A 21,510-nucleotide genomic window follows, 5' to 3' on the forward strand; every position below is an offset into this window, starting at 1 on the left:
ATGAGGATATGGATGATCGGAATTCAATGAAGGATGGGGATGGTGGTGGTGGTGGTGGTGGTGTTACGCCCCGACGTACCGCCTTGGCGTACCTTTTTCAAAATTCCATTTCATTTCATTTCTTTAATTTCTTCAATGCACAGATATTATTCCATCAAAATCTCATATTCTAATAACGGCGAGTTACACCCCTCCCGGCAAAAGTCACGTAGAGACCAACAATCATCCCTAGTATAAGGTTCGACTTTCTTCTATTTAACTGGTACCAAGAACGGAGATAAGGGACTACTGAATTAGCATCAGTAGCGCTTAGTCTGGAAATATCCCTCTTTTTAAGTTAAAACTATAACCAATAACTAGGATAAACCACTACCTTTGGAAACACCAAATTAAAACAGATTACTTATTAGAATGTATAAATGAATGTGTGAACATTGTATGTAAATATCTCTTGTTCATATTTTTAATGTGTCACCGACGAGATTGAGAATCGTCGGAACACCGTCGAACAGCATGAAGTAACGCTGACCATGTGGATTTGGGCACCAGGAGGTCGCCCTCGCACCTCATTGGCTAATTACCGTTGTAACTTATTACAACTGCAGCTCCTTGGACCCTCGGGCCGAAGAAGCCGCGTCTTTCGTCTGTCAAGTCGCGAGGTGCGTGGACGTCAACCCGTATTAGCCCTTCTTGAGCAATAGTAGCGTTCGGAAAATCTTAGTTGTGACCGGCCTAAAGTCTCGCGCTAATTCGTCAAATTCGAGCATTCAGTTATTCTGTTAGCTGCAAAAGACTCACTATCTTCTACGTTTCCATCTTTTCTGTGCTTTACTAAATCTGATCATTTCGAGAATAGACATTTTTATGCCATTCCATTTTCCGTAATTAAATTGAGGTCGGCCCTGATTCAACCGAATCAGGTAATTTTAAGTGCTAATAATAATAACTACATTAGCGTTTTTAATAAATAATTTTTGGAATCATTTTTAACATATATCAAAATCAGCAAATTGACACTTTCAACTAAAGCTTTCGATAGTAAGATATCATTCTAAATCTACAAAGACTAAATGACCGACGTTCAACATCGTTCGATTCATCAACTCATCCGAACTTGAGGTGAGGCCCTGGTCCAGAATTCTACTGACGCAGACCGACACGATCCCACGGCTCTCAATCTCGTCGACCGATTCACCTAAAGATAAGTCAATCCGGGTGTTAATCTTCGCAATTGAACGAATTCTTGTTTCACCTTTATAATCAAAATTTACTTCAGTAATATTCATTTCAAAGCAAGTCTAGAATTGGTGGCTAGCTTCACTACCCCCAATTAAATCATACTTACTGTTCCCAAGATTTAACCAATAAGAATTACCAACAGGATATATCATTGATTTAAGATAATCTAAAAAAAGAGATACAATATGGAATAATCACGACCAGTTAGTTATAACCATCGTTCAGAGTAGATGTTCCTGGTACCAAATAATAATATCCTTTAAAGTAGAATAACAGATAATTTGCCAAAACCCGCAAACGGTCAAATTTAGTGATTCTGCAGCTTCTCTGCATTTGAATATAAATTCGTCCGTCGGCGTGGATCGTTATACATATAAACTCAAACGCTTTATAAATTGTTACTTTCGGCTTTTATGTCATTATGACCATTCATTGTTATCAGACATTTCAATCACCAAATCATACAGAATATACTTCATCTTTAACCAGTTAAATCATAATAAACCATTCATTTTGAACGAGCTTTTTCCCATTTTCATTATTATAAAATTGCCTCAACAATTTAAACAAACCTCACAGACCCGTACAGGACTATAGTAACACGATCCTACAAATTACCGGCTCATCGAAAGGTAGGTCTTTTCTTAGTTTTAATATTTATTCATTGTCGTTACGTGGAAGCTTGATTATTCAATTAATCATTAACTACCACCGCTCAGTACACTCTTACCCCCACGTAACAGTGGTGACGATGACGATGGCGATGACGATGACGACGATGACGATGACGATAATGATAATGATAATCTGCAATTTTTCCATACGATTAATACACATTTTATTCTTTGGAAAACTTTTTTCAATTTCCTGAAAACATTTTTTACATGTTTGTTACGTCCTCCAGACTTCATATTCCTTTCCCACACTCTTAGTTACCTCACCTCTGTAGTCTACTCTTATCATCGGCGAATCAGCAGATCCTCGTGTAAGTCGCGGCTAGCTTGCCTCCTACATCCCGTTAAACTCAGCAGATCCATCCAAGCGCTCAAGCAAGACACCTATCCCTCTAAACTAAGACCACACCTTTTTCCCTCGACCGACTCCTTTGCGTTAACTACTTGATGATAATAAACAATCATATACTTTAAATCGTTTAACTTCCCTTAAAAACCGATCCCTTCCTATTCCATTCACTTCCTGCATTGGGAGTAGTGGCACGCGAGTGCATGGTCGATGTAAACGGACCCTATAATAGCTAAATAACACCTTGGCTGGGCGTGGAGTAAGCTCCGATTACCGCTTATCGGAGCCTACGCATTCTACCCCGTAACATGTTAATCATATGCGAAAAAAGTTTTCAAAAAACTTCTCAGATCGTCTCAGATGCTGAACATAGATATTTACAGAGGTTCGGTAAGTTCTATAACTATTTTATTGGTTTGGGGTGGCAAACCCCCAAGGTACTGTGTCGGTCTGCCCAGGTATCAACTGCCGCATGTCGTGCTGCCTACTCAGAGCCAATTTTTGAAGTGAAAACTTCTTTCGCGGCGCTTAGCACTTTTGTACATGGGTACAAAATGTTGAACTCGCGTCAGATTCATAGCGCGTCAGATCCGTAGCCTGATCGAAAAACCGTAATACGGATGAAGAGGGGGTAATATTCCCCTCTCTTTCTACCGTACGGCGAAAATGTATGCCTGCTCCGTCTGTCTCGTTCAAGTGGTGCTGGGCGCCTGCACGTGTGTGTTTGTACTACAGCCTGCTACGCACATCCACAAATGGTGACTGCTGATGTGTCAATCGTTTGTATACTTGTGAAATTCGTGTATATGAAGTGCTTAAAAGATGGAAATGGAAGAAAGTGCATTTAATAACGAAAAAAGGGACGAAGAAATATCGAAAGAAAATAAATGAGTACTTTATAAAAATATACATATGTACCCACACATTATAGATGTAATATTTGTTATATGTTAATACTTTATAGCGTTAACCTACATATACGCGCGACAAATTTTAGCGACATACTTGAGGGAAATCGTTTCTTTTTCAATAATACATTAAAGCAATGCGCGCGTGACTCATTGGTTCTTGATATTAGGAGTATCAATTGTGATACTGACCACATTAGCTTATCCAGTGCTTTGCTAATCAAGTGTAAAAACGTGTATTACGTATAAAATCATAAAAAAATACGATATCAAACAAATAATTTCAAATGAAAATAAATGAAACAAAATAATAATAAATAATCTTCGTTTTTCAGAAAAACAAAAAAAAAAGGAATAAAAATCGGAAATATCAATGTGCATGGCGTCAGCGTAGAAAAAATGGGAAAAAAAAGATTCGAAGGAAGAAAAAGAAGAAGAAAAAAGAAAAGACATCGTGAAAACCAAAGGGCATATTATTCATGTGATATAAATTGTCATGTTTGTCCACGATAGCGCAATTAATGAATATTGTATTTTACCATATACATGATAGTACTTTTATACTGATAAATAAAACAATTCGTGCGAAATTATTCCCTAACCATTCCAACATATTCAAAAATGCACAACGTTGATGTTTAAGTTTTCACTTCTCCGGCACTCCCGGAGTGCAACCCGTCCTTTTTTTTAGTACGATCTTGGTTACTTCGTGTTTTTTACTACGTATTAAACACTGGGGAAGGGTCAACTCTTGGTAAGCCATCAGACAGTTCTTATAATCATCAAACGTGATGCTATTTACTGTTGAATTTTTTACACTCTTGGCACGCTTACTCACTTTAACGCCAGTGTCATATCTTTCCCCATCCTCAACCATCGTAGTAAATGTTTACAGCTTTGCTCGTAGTCCCACAAACTCGGTCATAATTTTACCGTTATTTTCATCCTTCATTAGCCCTATTCGTTTCCTGTTTTTGAGAGGAATACCATACACATTGTCGGGCGGGTAGTCAGAGGTATCAAACATTGCATCCACATCAGGTTTAATGATATCGTAGATGTTCGATACGTTAAATTGATAAATAAGGCTGTCTGTGTCGGTATACAACAATTTGACCCGCTGATTGAAAAGTTGGATTTCACATACTTGTAGTGGAAATTATAGAGAATGATATTTGATAGATCTAGAATTGATGCACCGACGTCAATAGGTTTATCGAAGCGAACTTTGACACGATCCAATTCTTTGATAACTATATCCTCGTCAAATACGGTCCAGCTGCGAAAGTTTGGTCTGGCAATGAGCGTTCTCGCACCACCTAGTTTATCGTATGTTGTAACCAATCTAACATCTGTGCGATTTCGTACATTCTCCATAGTCTTACCAAACACCGCGTTGTTCATGAGGTTGTAGAAGTTTTTCTCAAACTCGTTTCTAGATTGTTTTCGCATGTTGGTGTTGAGTGTGATATACGGCTCGAGCCATGGAGTTTGTTCAAACTTTAAAACTCTTTGTACTTTCGTTAATTTCATGCCTAAACTTAAACATTGCTTGAAATTTCTCTAATGTAGGACATATCTTGTTTTGGGGTGAAGGGTAGTCGCGAGTTTGGCGATTTTACTACCTGGTGGTGTGAAATGCTCGGGACAGAGAGGTAAGTCTTTGTGATCCTCATGGAGTTCTACAGGGTAGTCCAAATCTACCTCCAGAAAGTAACCGATTGATGAATCGTCTGGATGGTTTGTTATATCGACATGCTGATACTCCCACTCGAACGAGCCGACTGGTAAATGCACGCTCATAGCTGCACCGTACAGATTATTCACGTCAAAATACATGAGGTATGACTCCTCTTTGTTTGGATAAAAATCTTCACCCATGAATCTATTATTGGCCTGAGCATAGCAGTTAGAGCACTGCGCTACGCCGCCTCGAATGGCTCTTTCAATGAATAATATCATTTCTGTGTCGTCTAAAAGTTGCAAATTTACTCCCGTGTATTTGAGCATAGCGTCGAAAGCAAGTCACGGCGCTGTGTAGTAGTGCAACGGATCTAAATCATATGTTTTGAAGCAGCTAGTGCGGAAATTTTCGAAAATATCTGCGAGCAAAAAAACATCCGTCTTCAAGTATAAATCCGAATACGCGCCTAATGTCTCTAAATTAAATTCATCCCAAACAGTTTTCGCGTGCTGATAATCGGCGTCCCTAATATTCGAATTGGTGAGTTGAAAGTAGAAATGCTTCTTTGCAGGTAGCCGAGTTTCCACGAGCTTCTCCCAACAATCGACGTATTCACAGGGAGAAACGCCTTCGCGAGTCATCAAACTGAACTGAGTCAGATTGTTGTAGAATTCACGCGTTATATGCTTATCGGCATTGGTCAAACATGACGAAAGTTTATCAAGACTGCTGGCCATAAACGAAAGGAATCGATAAATCTCAAGCTCATCATCGACCCTTCGATCCGCTTCATGAAGGATATACATTGCTTCTTATTTATAGGTAGCAGATCAGTCTTGCCTTTAAAAGTTGAAGCGAAAGATTTCATTAAAAACTGAGAATCGTAACCGGTTTAATTGTGAAAAACTATGGGAATCGTTGTGGAGACTTTGAAATTTAAATTGCATCCATTTTGAGCCGGGCCGCAATATTTACCAGTGAGGTGACAGTGATCGCGTATTTTGTTTTCATTTTTGGAAAACTTTTTGTCGCATACATGACAAGTTTTGGCAGGCATATGACGATCGCGTTGTGCTTGGGTAAGAAGCTCTACCGGAACTGGATAATCCAAACCGTCCTGTACTTGTGAAGCTAGATCGTTAAGCCGTCGGACAAACCAATCTATACAATCGGCACCGCGTCTACCGTGGAACTCTGATAAAGTCTCGTCGTGCGAACAATGTACGTAGTACGCCACACTGTGCGGGATAGGCTTTTGAATTTCATAAGTCTTACGAGTTTCAAATTCATCTACGGGTTCGGGGATTATTATACACTCGAGATCGGCGCAGACAGCAAATGGAACAGCATCGTTGTTCTTGAAATTCGTTAACTCTAAATTTAAATTTTCGGCAAAAGTCGTACGCGCTTCATTCAACAGAACACTATCTCGACGATGAGCGTTGTACGATGATTCTTTGTTGAAGTGGCATAAGCATCTATCACATAAAAACGTTTTGTGTTCATGAACGGACAATTTTCACTCACGAAACGCGAAAGATTCTTGATCCAAACAAAGTGAAATCTCGGTGCAAACTCGCCAGTCATATCGTCTTCCGGATTACTCTCAACTATCAGAAGATGAATCGTGTCAATGTTCGCTGTACTCAAATGATCACTCAAATAAATTGGCACGATGACACTTTTCTTAGCTCTAGGATGGGCTGAAAAGGTTTGAGATTCTATCCCGTATACATTGATTGGCAAATTATTTAATTTTTCAAACTTTTTCACATCGCGCAGAGTAGTGGGAAAATTGATACCTGATGTACATTCCAACTCGGAAATATACCGACGATAATGGCGAGTCCTATCGGTGTTGGTGTTGACTGGGTGGAGGGCTGCTGTGATGGACCAGAGAAGGCATCTTTCGTCATCGTTTTTCACGTTCACCATCGCTCTCTTACGCTGAATATCCTTGGGCAGCTCAACGAATGTCAAAAGCCCCGCAGCGAGAGGCTGATGGTACCTGTTGATGTTTACGGCAGTACTGAGGATCTCGGTCATGCTCCACCCAGAATCGCGTTGTTCGAAATCTTCAACCTTCGACAGCAGATTACCTCGTGCACGTGTAAACCAGCCATCTATATCGCTCGATGGAAGAAGAATCGCCACGTTGGATGTATTGAAGCTCTTAACTTTAGTGGAGATCTCTTCGTGTTTGACATTTTCGAATTTGCACGATAATATGAGGATGACCTTCACATTTCCCTCCTGATGCAGTATCAGCTCCAACTTCTCGGTGACGACGCGCTGCACATCGTCCAAAAAGGCGTCCACATTTTTATAACCAAGGTTAGTGATAACGCCGGTGAGAATCCAGCTAGTAAACGCGCTGTCGACGTCGTCCCATTTTACACCCGCAGGAGTGCCTATATTAGCGCCCATCACCACAGCATGCTGCTGCTACCGTCGCTGTCGCAGCTGTTGCAGCTGTTGCTGAATCTTCGCCACCCAGGATTGTTAGAGTGGGATTGCATGTTGAATTTGCAGTTTCATACCTATGCTCGTTCTCGGACGCTTGGAAACACCACGCAGCCATTGGAGTTTTTCCGCTCCAACGTCAATCCAGTGCTTGAAGATATCGTCATTCTCCCGCTCAGGATGCAGCTCACCCAACAAATTGTGCGCATTCTCCCTCATCCTGACGAGATTCGAGTATGTTTCTGCGGCCATGACTTTACTGTTGATATAAGCAGAACTTTATAGAACTTCTGACTTGCACGTATCGTGTAAGACTGACGAGTCTGCATCGGAAGCGTTGAGTTAATATATATCGATAGATCGCAATAATTTGGGTGTCGTGGTGGGGGGTCGAAGCTCTGTACCACCGCCGCCATCAAAGAATGAAAAAATTTTATGACAAGCAAGTCTGAGCCTGCACACTCCATCCCTAATCAGCGTGGGCCATGTGATAGAAAAAATCGGTCAACGAAAAGCAGGTAGTGAGCAGTGTTTGGCGGGAGACAAATCTTGTCTTGCCAACTCTTGACCAGATGGTTTGTGCACATACTGTTTTTGGGGTTTATCACTCTTTATAGCGAACAGGTCTGAGCCTGCACACCTCCAACCATATTAGCGTGGGGCATGCGATGAGAAAAAAATCGGTCAACAAAAAATGCAAGTAGCGAGCAATGTTTAACAGGAGAAGAATCTTGTCTTGCCAACTCTTGACCAGACACTTGTGCACATACAGTTTTTGAGGTTTATGACTCTTCATGACGAACAGGTCTGAGCCTTCACACCCCCAACTATATTAGCATGCGGCATGATTGTTTTGAAGAATAAAATTTACAGAAAGTACAAAAAATAAAAATACAAAAGGTTATTGTTAGAAATGTGCAATATTGTTGCACATCCCAATTCTGTCAATCGAAGACAAGATATTGAACATCTGAGTTCTATCTACACCTCTGTCATACACCCAACGTAACTATCTATTACCGACTGAGCTTGCTCTCGATTTCACCTTCTTAACAAATTCTGGTTTCCATTTAACCCGTTGACTCTGTGCTTGCTCTGATAATGATTGATATCGATCTCCCCCCACTACACACTGGACGTTCCGCATGTTCAAAAGTGCCCCTAAACCTAAAACGGTCGCTGTGTGTTTTTATTGAATTAACAATAAGGATGAATGCTTGGGAGTTTCGTATCGCGATCGTAGTGTTTTTTAGTTTTTTTTTTTTAAATGAACTTTTGTTCTTATTCGATTATTTGAACACGCATTCACTACATACTAGTGGTTCCATTTCTTCGGTAATTGAAAGTGTCAGTCCACACCAGGTAATTCCTCTCATTTATATTTGCATAAACATTCCTGCTTATTACCTAAACCTTTCATATTTAATTTTGTTTTAACTGAGTTGTACATTACTTTATTATTTCTGTTCGTGACAGAAGTTTTAAATAAATTGTTCTGAGGAGGGCCCCCATCAGGGCTGAAACGTTAACACAATAAAAAAGTGTTTTGATGTCCACGACCTTCATATCCAAGAATAATATTATTCGATAAAATTTACAATTACTCATCGTGTATTTTACTGCAAATAAAATTTATAATATTTTTAAATTTTCCCACCAAATAAATTCATATGAAAACAACACATGAAACTTATAAAGATATACGCATAATTGTACTAAATTCTATGTTTAAGCTGGGATATACATTCTAATAAAATATATTTCCTAGAGAGGTAAATAATTTTATCGAATATTCCATCATAATTCTATGTGTGAACTATAATATAATTGTAATGAATTTTACTGGTATTTGTGCGCATATTATGAGCATTTTTTAAACAGATGGTCGTATTCCAGATAGTCTTTTACTAGAGGATTCGGCCCATCCACTATATCGACATCGGGTCCCGGTGTATAATGCAGAAGACACCTGCAGCAACTGGCAATCTTGTCATCCGTTTTCATTGGTACATAGCTGCATGAAAATTCAAACTTGTTGAATTCCCCACCATGGTATTTCATTTGCAGACGATTTTCCCCAGCCATGTTACACATTTCAGTCGGCTGATCAGCATCTTTTTGTAGAACCCTTGCGATTCTCGGTGGTAAGACGTTGTATTTTCCATCGATCATCGCCAGAACACGTAACCCAAATTTCGTTTTGACCAGTCGTAACCGAGTGACGTCACACACCACACCAATTTTGAGTTCCGAGATCTTCATGGTAGGCGAATTCTCCAGGCGGCTGACGTGGTTAACTTTGGTTAGATCCATTGCGTTTCAATCAGTTTCTTGTTTTTTTCACAAGTAAGAACAGTTCACGACGCGAAGAGGTGATGAGAACAGAGTGATCATCGGAATAAGCTCACGTTTTATATACCACACATCCCCACTACAATTTTCCATCAGACAAGTCTCGAAACGCATTTTGTGGGAAGAATTTTGTTGGAAGAATTTTTATGGACCCACCCTCCCTGCCCCAAGACTGATTTATTGACAATACCATCTGGTGTTTCGCGGGTAAAAAAAATTTACGACATAATCAAAGCATTCAACCGCTATTTTGGAACGTTTTATTTCACCTAATAAAAACCCCCTATTTCACAGGTCTCGACCTGCATTTTGTGAGAAAAATTTTATGATCTATTCAAAGCATCAAACCATTATTTTCTAAAGCGTTCACTCAACCACATGATACATGAAAAAGTTACTATCTTGCGGCAAGCATTGGAAACATCACGCAGAGTCGATCGGCGGAATATCGATTGATCGATAATGCGGTGGGGGCGCCACATGCGACAAACCTGCGGCAACACCCGGTAACACCAACTGTCGGTAAGATCGGAGATAACAATTTCGTCGGTAAAATGTTTACCATCTAACAATAAAAAAATTTGAAATGTCTGCTCATCTGAATAAGCAAATAATTCATTGTCAAACTGTTTGTTGGTAAAATCGGGAGAAGATACTTATGGCACCATCCGTGTCAACAGTCGGTAACAATGTCGTGGGTAAGGCCACCATCGCGGTGGTAACATACCGACTTTCGATAAGATAGGAATCGGGGCTACTCTGCCAGTACACCGCCATTTTAAAAGTTAGAATCGGCCTCCCTACCCTACTCAGCTTTCCTGAATATTCAAGAGGAAATCCCGGGAAATCTCGAATTACTCAATTGATTCAAACGAGAGAAACGTGGCTGAATGTGAGACGGAGGCTCGGAAAAGCCAATCTCGTTTGCTACCCTTGATCTACAAATAGGGAAATTGTCTGTTTCCCTAATAAAAGGAACAGACCTTGTGTCGTTAACATCTTGGGGAAGACCTGGGTATTAGACTTCCTGATCAGCAGCAGGAGGAACAGGAGAAGGAACTGAAGTTGCAACTACAGAAATTCGTGGAGTGACGGCCGGTTCTCGATAGCGGCTTTTCTGATAAACTGATTGGAGAGCCGCAACAGTTTTCCGCAATAGGTCATGCAAACTGGTTTCCGAACGTTCCTGAGCCTCTCTATCTAGTCTCCGCTGTTCTTGTTGAGCGGCAAGTTCTCTTTCTCGCTGTTCTTGTTGAGTGGCGAGTTCTCTTTTTGGCTGTTCTTGTTAAGTGCCAAGTTCTCCTTTTCGGTATTCTTGTTGGTCTTGAAGCAGCTGGGAAGTTGTTGTTGTTGCCGGTTAGTCGCTTCAAGAAGCTGTTGTTGGTGACGTTCGGCGGCTTCTTGCTGTTGATTGATGATCTTCAGCAGATCATTCTGTGTGAGTGAGATCCCCGAAAGTACAGGAACAGGGGCCGTTGGAGCTGTAGATATTGTATCGGGGACTTGCGGATTTTCCGTGGGAAAAGGACCATCTCCGCAACTTTGCCTTCGACGAGAGAGTCTCGAACGGCTACTGCTCATAATTAGATCACGCACTGAATTGACTCACGTAAGAAAAACTCAATATCTCACTTCTGACACCAGTGTAACGTTTTAATACGTTGCAAAATAAATATAGATTTGCGAGCTTATTCAGTGAGTCAATTAAAGGCGCAATTGAAATGTTACGGAAAAGCTTTAATAGCAGAGAACGTTTTTCTAGTTTAAAATCTGAAACAAGACTGTTTCTATAATAATGTTTTTTGACGCAGCAACCTTATTTTTTTTAAAGACATAAGAGGATTATAAACTTCTTCTATCTATGATGATCACTAGATCATTAAAAAGGGGGTAAGATGGGTGATTTCACCCTTTGTAACAATATCATCACTAGAAGAATCAACTATATTACTTTTTCTTTGAATAGATATGTTGTTGTTATTCTCAACATCTGTTTTTTCATTGCCTTCAGAGATTTTTAATTTTTTAGGTCTCTGAAAAACTAGTTCTGCGTGGGCTGTTGATGTCGATGGCATTGGATTGAGTATACTATCGACGAATGGCCTTTTGCCAAAATTGATGGAGTCATCGAACTCGTTATTGTGTCGCAAATTTTTTATTTCATTTGAAGCAAATCCACAATATAGCCTTCAGCAATACTATTAGATTTCCACCCACCATGACGTTTTAATATCGTAATATCAACTCCACCGTCTACCAATAGTGTTGCCGAGGTTCCACAAAATAATGCCCGGTGTATGGTTCAAGCTCTGCCAATCCTAAAAATGTCGCTATGTTTTTCGGCCAATTTTATTTAAACCAATTGGTTGGTTCGTACACTTCCCTTTAAACATCTTCAAAAAAACATCGATCGTTTGATTTGTTATTCAACCGAATTCCCATGTATTTTTTGCAGGCGCTATAAAAGTTCTCGACGATAGTGAACGACTTTTCAATCCTTGTTCTCGTTTTTGGAATGCGAATTAAAGTCATTGTATCATGATCTCTTATATCTTTTACAGTTAAATTTGTGAGTTCCTCGCGTCTTAAAGCAGTTGTGATTCTGAAAATGAAAATAACCTGTGACGATATGATAACGTAAACGTTATTTCGGAAATTAATTGATTTTGAAAAGGGATACACGTTTTATTTCATTCACTTTGAGAACTGAATATTCACTGTAAGATGCTTCGTTAATAAATTTGGCGACATCGGCAGCAGTAAACACTTTAGATTTCTTTGGTTCGTAACCAGCACTCTGGTTTAAAAAAAAGCAAGTAATTTTGCATAAATAGAAATGTAGATGTCATCGTATGCATTAATACACGCTTTTATCATCGAATATTCAGCCTGGTATTTTTTGTTTCCGCTATACTTTAAACTCATTATAACTAGCCGTGTAATGTCTCTGCGATTTTTCCGGCAATAAGTTTATAGATATAGTTTTTGCCGCTTCAAGGAGTTTAATTGGCACTGTATCGTCACACTCAGAATCACTCATTTTTCCGATCTTCACTCTCGCACGATTCGGAAGTACTGAGCTATCGTGACAGTCACATTGATCAAACAGCAACATACACATACAGAAACAGCATACACAAAAAACAGCTAATATGATCGTTTGTAATCAATGTTAGTAATCCGAGCGTTACATTCGCTCCTTAACGTCGCAATTGTTTTCGGAGGTATTCTAGTTCAGAAATTCGAAAAAATCATTGTTATTTTCGCCTACTTTCAAAGTTTTGACCTTCGAGAATATGTCCCTAAGGTGATTTTTTTAAATTCTCATTATTTTGGAATCTACAGCTACTTTTGTGAAGCGCCGACTAAACCAGTTGGCGATCCGGCCGGAACGAATGAATAATAGACAGTAGGCAAACTCCAACTACCTGAGGGGAACACATGTTATAAAAGGTCTTTTGTACTCAATATCTTCTTAGAAATTGACTACGTAGAAGTTCGTTGTAACGTAGTTTGTTGAAATATTCTCATGTTGAGTGAAGAAATAAAATGTTTCCAGTGTAAAATTTAATTTGTTCGTGCAAAATGGATATCAAATATGGTGGAAGTACTACTCTTCGTGCAGATAGACCTAGAAAAAGAAAACCTCCATGCAATCGGTATTCTGAGAAGTTGGATACAAGTTTTGTGAGTGCCTCAGCAGCTAAACTACATAAGTCGACAGACGAAGATATTATAATTGAAAGTGCTTACGGATATTGTATCTCAGAATTTTTTTCAGTTTCTGCTACTTTGCCTTGAATAATTGTGTGCTACATGCAAGTGAAGCATAAAATTTTCACGAACTGCTGCACGTGGGTTGGGATTCAGAATTGCATTGAAGTACAGTTGCGACAACATACAGTATATCAATTCATCACCCTTTATCAACAAAGGTTTTGAAATTAATCGTAGAATAGTTGTAGCCATGAGAATTTTAGGTGTACGAAGAGAAGGCATAAATATATTTTTCACAACACCTGCTCTGGAAGTTGACTTTTCGAGCGCTGTATGTCATCTCCGAAATACACAATAATCGCATACTTGACTATATGTGTTTCATAACCGCACATGTTCGGTTAAGTATCAGCTAACTGCACAGATTGCACCTAAACTATACTACTATAGAAATATAACCACACGAGTACAGTCTGTATTAAATTCACTCTATCTTTTTCACTTTACTAAAAACTACTCAAACGCCATCTGATGCCCCTATAGTAATTTAAGTTTTAAAATTATTATATTCCTCTCAAATTCGACTACCAGATCAGTTTTTTCAAAAAATATTGTATTCTACGTGTGGGATAAGTAGCAAATATGACAGTCGTGATTACGACATTCGCTGTGAGGTTTATGAGACATTCGTATGAATACTCGTGTGGATGTCACCATCTACACGACATCTACCACATTCGTCTTCATACAAATGCCCCATAAACCTTACGCTCATGTCGCAACAACACGACTGTCCGATTATTTGCTACTTATCCTACATGTAGCATAAATAACTATTGCAGCATGATGGATATTTGCCAAGGACTGTCAATTAGTATGTACTACACTTGTTTGAAACATTTGCATAAGGTTGCATCTTCAGTTTATGATTATGTTATTTTAAAAGTCGTTGACGAGGAGAAAGAATTAACGCAAGCATCTGAACCTGACACCGATACCACACATTTTACAGTGTTTGGTGATAGCACGTGGAAAAAATGCGATTCCAACTCACTGTTTAGAATAACTACACTTGTTGGTAAATACAACAAAAAAGTTGTTGATACTGTTGTAAAATATAGTTTTTGCCAAGCACGTAATTTATGGAAAAATAAAAAGAAGTCGGACATTGAAGCTTATAACGATTGGTACTAAGAGCGTGAAGATTCGTGTACAGGAAATCATAAAGGATGTTCCGGAAAATGAAGTCGGTGCTGTGGTTGAAATGTTTAATCGGTCGGTGGAAAAACATAGACGCAAGTACGCAAAATACATTGGAGACGATGATTCGAAAACATTTAAAGATATCCTGGACATGAACCCACATGATGGTGATGGTGAGTGATAAAAAAAGAGTGTGTTGATCACGTGCAGAAACGAATGGGATTTCGTTTACGAAAAGCTAAGAACAACAACACAGGCATTGGTAGTAAATGTCCTGGAAAATTGACTGACAAACTTATTGATGAACTTAGTGTATGTTATGGCTTAGCTATTTAGAGGAATCCTGAATTTGCTGAAGATATGAGAAATGAGATATGGGCGACATACTATCATAAAAGTTCTATGGATACGAATAAACGACACCAGTTTTGTCCACCGGGATCATCAAACTGGGGCAGGTGGCGGAACGCTGAGGCTGAAGGTACTTTAGATGACTGTAAACACGAAAATCCTCCTTCAACTTACAAAGTTTTAGGTGTAACCAAGCCAATACATGAAGGTTTATCTTGAGAAAGCTTGCTAATAAGATGCTTGGGCTCAGAAATACAGAATAATAACGAATCTTCGAATTCACTTATTTGGACTTTCGCACCCAAGCATATCCATGCTGAAACTCACACCATTCAAACTGCTAATTTTATTACTGTGTGTATATTTAACGAATGATTTTTACCACTTTTAAAAATTATTGCTGAAATGGAAATAACACGTACATGAACTTGGCTCGCCAATTTTCGAGAATGTGAATTCGGATTATAGCATAATTTGCCGAGAATTATCCGTAAATTAGTCACGCGACTTTTTTTTCGCACTCAATTTTCAAAAAAAAGCGGATGACGTGCCAACTTTTCAAAAATTTAGGTCGCCATCTATCAAAAAAACGCACAGCGAGCATCATGCGTAATTCTGATTTGGTGGATAATTTGCCGTAAATAAGCCACAAATTAATCGTTAAACTTTCTTTTTTGTCGTGCTTGATTGTAAAAAAAAAATGAAAAGTTAGCGCACCCCCAGACAGATAATAATTGAACTCATATTTTGCTTTTCCTTGCCGGAAGCCGAGCGTGACTCCAAAAACTGAAGAGAATATAATATATATATTGCGACGATTTGTTTTTTTATTATTACAATTTACAGCTACGTTGGATGAACTATTGACTTTTATATTCTCAATAGCAAATCGTCAATCTCAATACAAATCATGAGCACGTTCAACTATAAGACACATTCGTTCTTGTATCAAATGAATGAATAAATGAGGGATGTGAAAATAAATTGTTTAAAAAAAAAAAACTCATTTGCATTTATCCATTCACTCTCAGGATTAACGTAACGAATAAATAAATCAAAGGTGTATAAATAAAATGGTAAATAGAAATCATTAAAAAATTATTCATTCTGGTCTTTTTCAATTAAATTGGTTCCTGACTTTGCAATACCAGTCCCATACCTTGGAAACGAACAATACGAGTTCAATGTCGGATATTATAGAGAAGACGTTTCCTCTGAATCACAGAAACATATGTCCGCAGGATTTGCAGACACGGTAACCGCAGATAAAGAAATTCTGAGAAAAGAAAAGGATCCGTGTCTTTGTAGAACTCCAAAAGTGCGAAGAATCGAAAAAGACCATTTTCGAAAATTGAGCTCCTACTAGGTTTCAAAATCGAGCAGCCGCATATATATATATATATACACATATAGCTACCGTGATACGTGAACGACGCTTGGAAAAGCACGTGATCGAAAAAAATAAGACCATATCTCCGTGACGGAGACTCGAATATTTTCAATCGAAATACTACTGCCATTTATTTCTTAACTACTTGGTACAATAGGTATTTTAATTTGTATGGGATGATTGTTTGTGCCACACGTTCTTCAGGGTACAGTGCTCATTTCGAACACTCGATGAACTGGAACCCCATGATTTTTTCCAATTAGCTTATATTGTCTCTAATATAGCAGAGAATTTTCGGCTTCGTTTTGTGTGTATCTTTCAACACCTTCGGCTTTCATTGACAGTCGTCATACTGTAGCCACGTTCCTCTGAACGATATTCCAGTGTAGTGGCCTATTTCATCTTTTTTTTTTTGTATCTCTGAGCCGTAGTAATCAATCAGACCAATTAGTTTAAACTCATCGATACCATCTTTAAACTTCTTTGGTATCATACTCAACTCGATATGCAGCTCCTTTTCGATTAACCCATAAATCTCGATGCATATCATTTTACCTGAAATACATTGATATTATTTAATAATATTGTTACAAAGGGTGAAATCACCCATTTTGTCCCCTTCTTAATGATCTAGTAGTCATCATAGATAAAAGACGTTTATAAACCTCTTATGTCTTTCAAAAGAATAAGGTTGCTGCGTCAACCAACATTATTGTAAAAACAGTCTATCTCGAGACTTTAAAAGGAGAGCTTCGTCACAAAATAAATCCTTTTCCTTTCTTAGTTTTCCGCTTTGTAACAATATGAAGTCAGGTCTTTTACCTCTATGGGCACTATATGTATCGGGTTTCCGGTGACCCTGCACACCTAGCAAAATAGATAGGTGCTGAAAAGTGGTAGTGCCCAGAGAGACGATTATGGATAACCGAGTGAATAGCAGCTGGCTCACCGGTAGTCATTTCAATGTCTACTTTTCCTTGGCAATTTGCGCAACGTCTTTTTCTGGTCATGTTTTCTTTTATTATGTCGAAAAAGTTTTTATTATTTTTCAAATGATTTATTTGGAGTACGGCAGAATACTCTTCATTTATAATTTCATTGCGACCGTTTATGCATTTTATTATTTGTTCAATACTCGGCTAATTTTGCAAAATATAATTGATGAGATCGTTGATAGCCGAATCACCCTCCACAATTTTGAACATTTTATCCTGAGTTTCAATGCCCTTAAAGTTGACCATTAAGGGATCGTCTCAGTGTGACACTCCGAAAAATCACTGATTTTCGCAAATTTTTTTTTTAATGTTCACATAAACTAATCGGTCCGGTTTTTTTTTCATAAATAAATACGTTTATGAAGAATACAAAATGATTTTTTTTAAGTTTATTTATTGAGTGCATCATTGTTGTATAAATTGTTGTAATTTCACGTGAAAAAAAAGGTGCTGCACGGTTTCCACGATGACGGCCGCAATTTTGATCTGAAAAAAAAATTTCAAAAAGATTATTGATCTGTAGGAAAGTCGCTATCGCGCTATGGAGGGTTTTTTTTTTTTTTTCAAATTTGACAAAATGGCGGCGGTTTGAACAAAAAGTGTCGAATGTGGCCCTTTTTTTCGACAGTTTTTCGTAAAAAAATAGGAAGTTTTCAAAAAAAAAAAAAAGCTTCCATAGCGCGATAAAGAATGACGTTTAAAATGTTCTCCCGAAATTGGAACTAGATATCTTTAAAACTCTTCCTTTGAGAGTGAAAACCGTTTTGAAAAACACCATTCTGAGAAAAACGCGTTTAAAGATTGAAGTTGGAAAAGTTTATATAAATCGTTTACTTACGATCAATCGGCGATGCCAGGTCTTGATTTTTTTCTTGGGGGTTTCTCTCGTACGTCTATCCGTGGTGGATGTCAAAAACGAACTGAAATGCTTGGACAGTTTATTCTGCAAGGTTATAGAACCTAAGCACCTTAGTACTCGCGCAGGTAGAAAACCCGTTCCCTTTCTACAAGAAACGCTGTAGCGACCGTAATAATTTGAATTTCGATTTAAAAATTTGAGAGAATGTTTAGAACAGTGTATACTATACGATAATGCAAAAAAAAAAAAACAATTTTTTGAAAATTTCACACTGAGACGATCCCTTAAGGGCGTTGCCTATGCCTCGACGAGCGCGCGCGAACAGAGACTCACGATTTCCCTTCTCATTTCCTCATTTTTGAAGATAATTAGGTTCTTAGAGAGTCATTTTGAAGATAAAGAATAGATCTGTGTCGCCTCTTTTGCCGAATTTTTTATTTCACTCTCAGATTTGCGAAAACGAACTTGAAAGTACGTTATGTTGGATGTGAGACACAGCGGACAGTGAATTTTTTTTCGAAATTCGGCGAAGGAGGCAACACAGATCTATTCCTTATCTTCAAAATGACTCCCTAAGAACCTAATTATCTCCAAAAATGAGGAAATGAGAAGGAAAATCACGAAGTATAGAACAGCAAATTTCTCGCGTCAAAGGCGGGCGGCTGCTAGCGCCACGACCGCGTTGGCCGGCGACCATGCGAATTACAGGCGAGGAGCGTAGACTCAAACCCCCCCACTACAATTCCCCTCGTTCGAATCCTCGTCGCTCGGCACGTGGATAGTGTTCCGCGCTTTTATTTTTGCTTGTGTTTTTCTATCGTGTTTTTTATTCTTTCGAGCCAGTATTTATTCCCGCGATGGCTAAGAAGAGAAGGCACCTGTCTTTGAAGAAGAAGAAACGACCTGGCATAAAGATTTTGGCTAAATTTCAGGAAAAAATGAGGTAAATCGAATTATTTACATGATTGATGTCGCATTCTCTCCAACTTCGAGATTCAAACACTTGAGTACGAACAATCGCAGGGCTTTAATCTAATTGTAAGAAGGTACTTTCAAGAGCCGATATTGCTGTTCATAGTAGCAGTATAAATTCATTCTCAAGTCTTTTATACATACGAAAATATAAACTAGAATGCATTGTGACGTGTGGTACTAGCCCGGTTTGCATTAGTCGCTAAAATATGTCATCAATTTGTTACGTGTTCAGGTTAAATGATCGAAATCGATATTCGGCAATTAGCATGAGTGTTTACACTTTGTCGATCATAAGGAATATTCTTATCACTTATTGTGACTACCTAAGTATCCAAGGTAAAATTACAATGTACCTGGCAGAATTTTCCATACAAAGTAAATACGGCGCGTACGTATTAGGCCACTAAAATACGCGCGTTCTTTTTTAGAAATAAACTTGACGTGATTCTGGGGTAATCATACATGCACACATTACTTAAAAATCAGCCACCTACAAAACTGTCATCAAATCAGATACTACCACCAAGTATGATTTATTTAGAAACTCATGATGATTTTGATATACTATAACTAATGATGACAAAAAAAAAAAATTGAAATCACAATTGAAAATGCAAAAAAAAAAAAAAATATGATTAAAAAAAAAAATTGAAGTACGTGGTACTTGGCGGGCCCATGTTTATATTGCCATTGCAACATTGATATAGCTCGACTTGTATTTTCTTGTGCTTGTTTTAAAAAGGCCCGCCAAGTACCACTACCTCCAATTTTTTTTTTTTTTCAATGAAATTTTTTTTTTTTTTCTATTTCAATTTTGATTTCAATTTTTTTTTTTTGTCATCATTAGTTATAGTATATCAAAATCATCATTAGTTTCTAAATAAATTATACTTGGCAGTAGTATATGATTTGATGACAGTTTTGTAGGTGGCTGTTTTGTGGGTAGCTGTCACATTAATATACTTGGCGAAAGGTTTTTGCACCGGAGGTGCTTTTTGGGGATATCAGTACTTTTTGTGGGATTTCGCTTGAACATTTGAAAATTTTGTTCACTCGCTACGCTCGCTCGATAGATTTTTGGAATACAAAATGAATATTTGAGACGAAAGTAATCGGTGGAAACGCCAAGTTAGAGCTTTCTCATAATTACATGTATCAGGTCCAAGGTCTTCTACACATTACGAATAGGAAGTGGCGCTATTTTATAGTTTGGACGCCAAAGGGATTGATTTTTGATAAAATAAAACGTGACGATGAATTCTGGACCGAAAAAATGGAGAATAAATCATCAGATTTATTTCACTTTTATTTGTTACCCGAGATCGTAGATTCTAGACGCGCCCGACAACTCTCAATCCGCGAACCCCCCCTCAAATCATCGAAGCCCAGAAGGCCGCGCGTAAGAAACAGTAAATTCACGACCGACAGACGACAAAAAACTGTAATATAAATATATTTACATGTGTACATAAATACAATCTATTATAGAGTCTTGGTGATCGGTCAATTAAGAAAACGTATTTTTAGTTAACGTTTCGACCCGGATATGGGCCCTCCTCAGAACGATTAATTTTTTTAAACTGTCAAAAATAACAAAAAAGATTTTTGTAAAATACATAATAGTACTAGAAGTAATCAGACTTAAATATTGTAGATGTAATACTCTTAGAGCTATTATATATTGTTGATAGTAAGAACCTTATGATTAATTAAAATAAGGATGTTTTTGAGTGTTATTTCCCTTTTGAATTAAGTAAGTGGACTAAGATGTAGTCGAATTCACAAATACAATTGGTGGAAACAGTGTTCTTTTGAGTGACGGTAGACAATTTCAATCTTCAAGTTATTTTATATGTGGGAGTTAATAGTTGGTAGTCATTAATTAAAAAGATTAAAGAACTATGTTTCTTCACAGTCAGTATGTCATTGTGTTAAAAGGTTATTAAAGAAGGTCTTTTTAGCATTGAAATTAATTCACAGGTGTCAATGAAGTGGAGGTAGGCTCTTTATAATTAAGTTCTACATGTCTAACGAAATATTGTTGGTTGAACCAATTGTGTCAACAGGTGAATAACGACTGATGGGAGAAAATAATATAATCCAGAGTGAAGGTGAACCTATTATAAACAATTATACAGAAAAACAATAAATATATTGTAAGAAAAGTTATGTAGAAAGGACTGTATAATGGGGACAAAAAAAATTTTTTGTATGTAGTTAAGGTTAAACAATATTTGTTGTGTGGACGGAGATTAGAGGTTTGTAAATATTACTTAAATGTTCAACGTCTTGTCTAAGATTAACAGAATTGGTATGACCTACAATGTTGCACATTTCTAATAACAGTCTTC

The 21,510-nt window shown here is 37.9% G+C and overlaps 1 protein-coding gene across 1 annotated transcript; it reads right to left on the reverse strand.

Moving 5' to 3' along the window:
- Window positions 1–1,046: 1,046 nt before the first annotated feature.
- Window positions 1,047–7,281, reverse strand: LOC138190860 (uncharacterized). Its single transcript, XM_069135388.1, has 7 exons — window positions 6,657–7,281; window positions 6,431–6,557; window positions 5,830–6,332; window positions 4,796–5,143; window positions 4,370–4,705; window positions 1,346–1,405; window positions 1,047–1,195 (listed from the first exon to the last, which is right to left on the reverse strand). Exons 1-7 carry the CDS (start codon window positions 7,279–7,281, stop codon window positions 1,047–1,049), a joined length of 2,148 nt encoding a protein of 715 aa, XP_068991489.1.
- Between the last annotated feature and the right edge of the window lie 14,229 nt (window positions 7,282–21,510).

Source organism: Neodiprion pinetum, chromosome 4 (genome assembly GCF_021155775.2).
Source record: "Neodiprion pinetum isolate iyNeoPine1 chromosome 4, iyNeoPine1.2, whole genome shotgun sequence".
NCBI lineage: Eukaryota > Metazoa > Arthropoda > Insecta > Hymenoptera > Diprionidae > Neodiprion > Neodiprion pinetum.